The sequence below is a fragment of the Mandrillus leucophaeus genome, unplaced genomic scaffold (genome assembly GCF_000951045.1).
Source record: "Mandrillus leucophaeus isolate KB7577 unplaced genomic scaffold, Mleu.le_1.0 Scaffold245, whole genome shotgun sequence".
Classification (NCBI taxonomy): Eukaryota; Metazoa; Chordata; class Mammalia; order Primates; family Cercopithecidae; genus Mandrillus; species Mandrillus leucophaeus.
In genome coordinates, this window is record NW_012102532.1 from 1,125,349 (window position 1) to 1,127,520 (window position 2,172).

The following is a 2,172-nucleotide window of genomic DNA, read 5'->3' on the forward strand; positions in this document are numbered from 1 at the left end:
GGGAGGCTGAGGCGGGCGGATCACGAGGTCAGGAGATCGAGACCATCCTGGCTAACACGGTGAAACCCCATCTCTACTAAAAATACAAAAAAAATTAGCCAGGTGTGGTGGTGGGCACCTATAGTCCCAGCTACTCAGGAGGCTGAAGCAGGAGAGAGGCGTGAACCCGGAAGGTAGAACTTGCAGTGAGCCGAGATGGCACCACTGCACTCCAGCCTGGGCAACAGAGCAAGACTCCGTCTCAAAAAAAAAAAAAAAAAAAAAACCACAACCAGAAAGAGGGAGAAGTGGGGAAAGATTAGAGCCTTCCCTTGGGGCAGGTGAAAAGACAGCAGGAGAAGGTTCCTGAGACCTGCCCCTGAGACCCAGCACACCCAACTTTATAACAAAAGACTGTAACAAGGGCTATTATGGGAGTTATAAGCTAGGGACTGTGGATGAAAATCATTATATATAATAACACCACAGGAAGCCACTGAAATATTTAGTCTTTTAGACTCTTAAGCTTCGTTATTCTGGGATGGTGCTGATGGCAATCCTCAGTGGTGGCATGGGGGCTCCTGGGCCGTGTGGGGAGTGGGTTGAAGCATCTCCTCCATCCCAAGTGGCTTTGGGGGGTGAGTGGTAGCGGGTTACTGCTGACCTTTCTCTGGGATGGCAGCTTCTCCTGAACTTCTTTACTTTCTATACTGATCTCTACTCATCCCCACTCCCTTCTTCCACTCCTCCCTCTCAACGTCTTGGATTTCCTCTTTTGCATTATCTCATTCTGACTTCTCTTTCTTCCCTGTCCCTGCTCCCTCTCAATCAATCCACTGTGCCCTGGGGGTCTAGGCCCAAAACCTGCTGAAGAAGGTGGAAGGCTTGGAGGACCTGAGCAATCTCACCACCTTGCATCTTCGAGACAACCAGATTGACACTCTGAGTGGCTTCTCCAGGGAAATGAAATCATTGCAGTACCTCAACCTGAGGTATGCACCCCTTCTAAGCCCCACCTTGTCCCTACCCCTGACCAGGTGCAGCTTTTGAGTCTGTGTTCCTCCCTGGCCCAATTCCCCAGTCCTAGCCTACAGCTGGATACTCACCTCATCCTCCTCCCTGATCCTCACCCCGCCTTTCCTTACTTTCTTCTGCACTGAGTTGCAACACTAAGTCCCTTATAGCTTGTGACCCCTGAATTTGTATTCATTCAATCCACAATTATTGAGAATGTGCTATATGCCAGGCCTTGTGCTGTGTTTTGGGGACATTTAAAGGAATCAGAGGCTGGGCATGGTGGTTCATGCCTGTACTCCCAACACTTTAGGAGGGAGGATCACTTGAGGCTAGGAGTTCAGGACCAGCCTGGGCAACATAGTAAGACCATGTTTCTACAGAAGTAAAAATAATGGCTGGGCATGGTGGCTCACACCTGTAGTTGTAGCATTTTGGGAAGCTGAAGTGGGCAGATAATTGGAGCCTAGGAGTTTGAGACCAGTCTGGGCAACATGGCAAAATCCCATTTCTACCAAAAATACAAAAATTAGCCAGGCATGGTGACAAGCACCTGTAATCCCAGCTACTCAGGAGGCTTAGGCGGGAGGATTGCTGGAGCCTAGAGGTGGAGTTTGCAGTGAGCTGAGATCAAGCCACTGCACTCCAGAATAGGTGACAGAGCCAGACCCTGCCTCAAAAACAAAACAAAAAATATTAAATAAAAATTAAAATATTAAATTAAAAATAAAAATTAACTGAGCCTCGTGGTGCACACCTGTGATTTCAGCTACTTAGGAGGCTGAGGTAGGAGGATCACTTGAGCCCAGGAGTTCAAGGTTGCAGTGAGCCATGATTGTGCCACTGCACTCCAGTCTGGGTGACAGAGTGAGCTGTCTCTAAAAGAAATAAAGGAATCAGAGGTGATTCCTGTTCCTAAGGGGCTCACAGTGTGGCTCCAACTCTTTTTTCCTTGCCCTATCCTATATAAGTTTCCACTGCCCTTCTCCATTTCCTCGGTCCCAATTCACCTTCCCATTTCCTGCCTCTCTTCTCCTGAGCCCCACCTGTAAGGGATGACCTTTTTACTGATATAAAACACAAGATGTAGGCCGGGCGCGGTGGCTCAAGCCTGTAATCCCAGCACTTTGGGAGGCCGAGGCGGGTGGATCACGAGGTCAGGAGATCGAGACCATCCTG

At 49.0% G+C, this 2,172-nt stretch overlaps 1 protein-coding gene across 4 annotated transcripts in view; it reads left to right on the forward strand.

Moving 5' to 3' along the window:
• Nucleotides 1–2,172, forward strand: part of LRRC23 (leucine rich repeat containing 23) — a 10,495-nt gene that overhangs the window by 4,553 nt on the left and 3,770 nt on the right. For all 4 annotated transcript variants that reach the window (XM_011983020.1, XM_011983019.1, XM_011983017.1 and 1 more), the window contains one exon: nt 835–971. In XM_011983020.1, the coding sequence (XP_011838410.1) occupies nt 835–971 (137 nt within the window). The remainder of the gene's footprint in view (nt 1–834; nt 972–2,172) is intronic.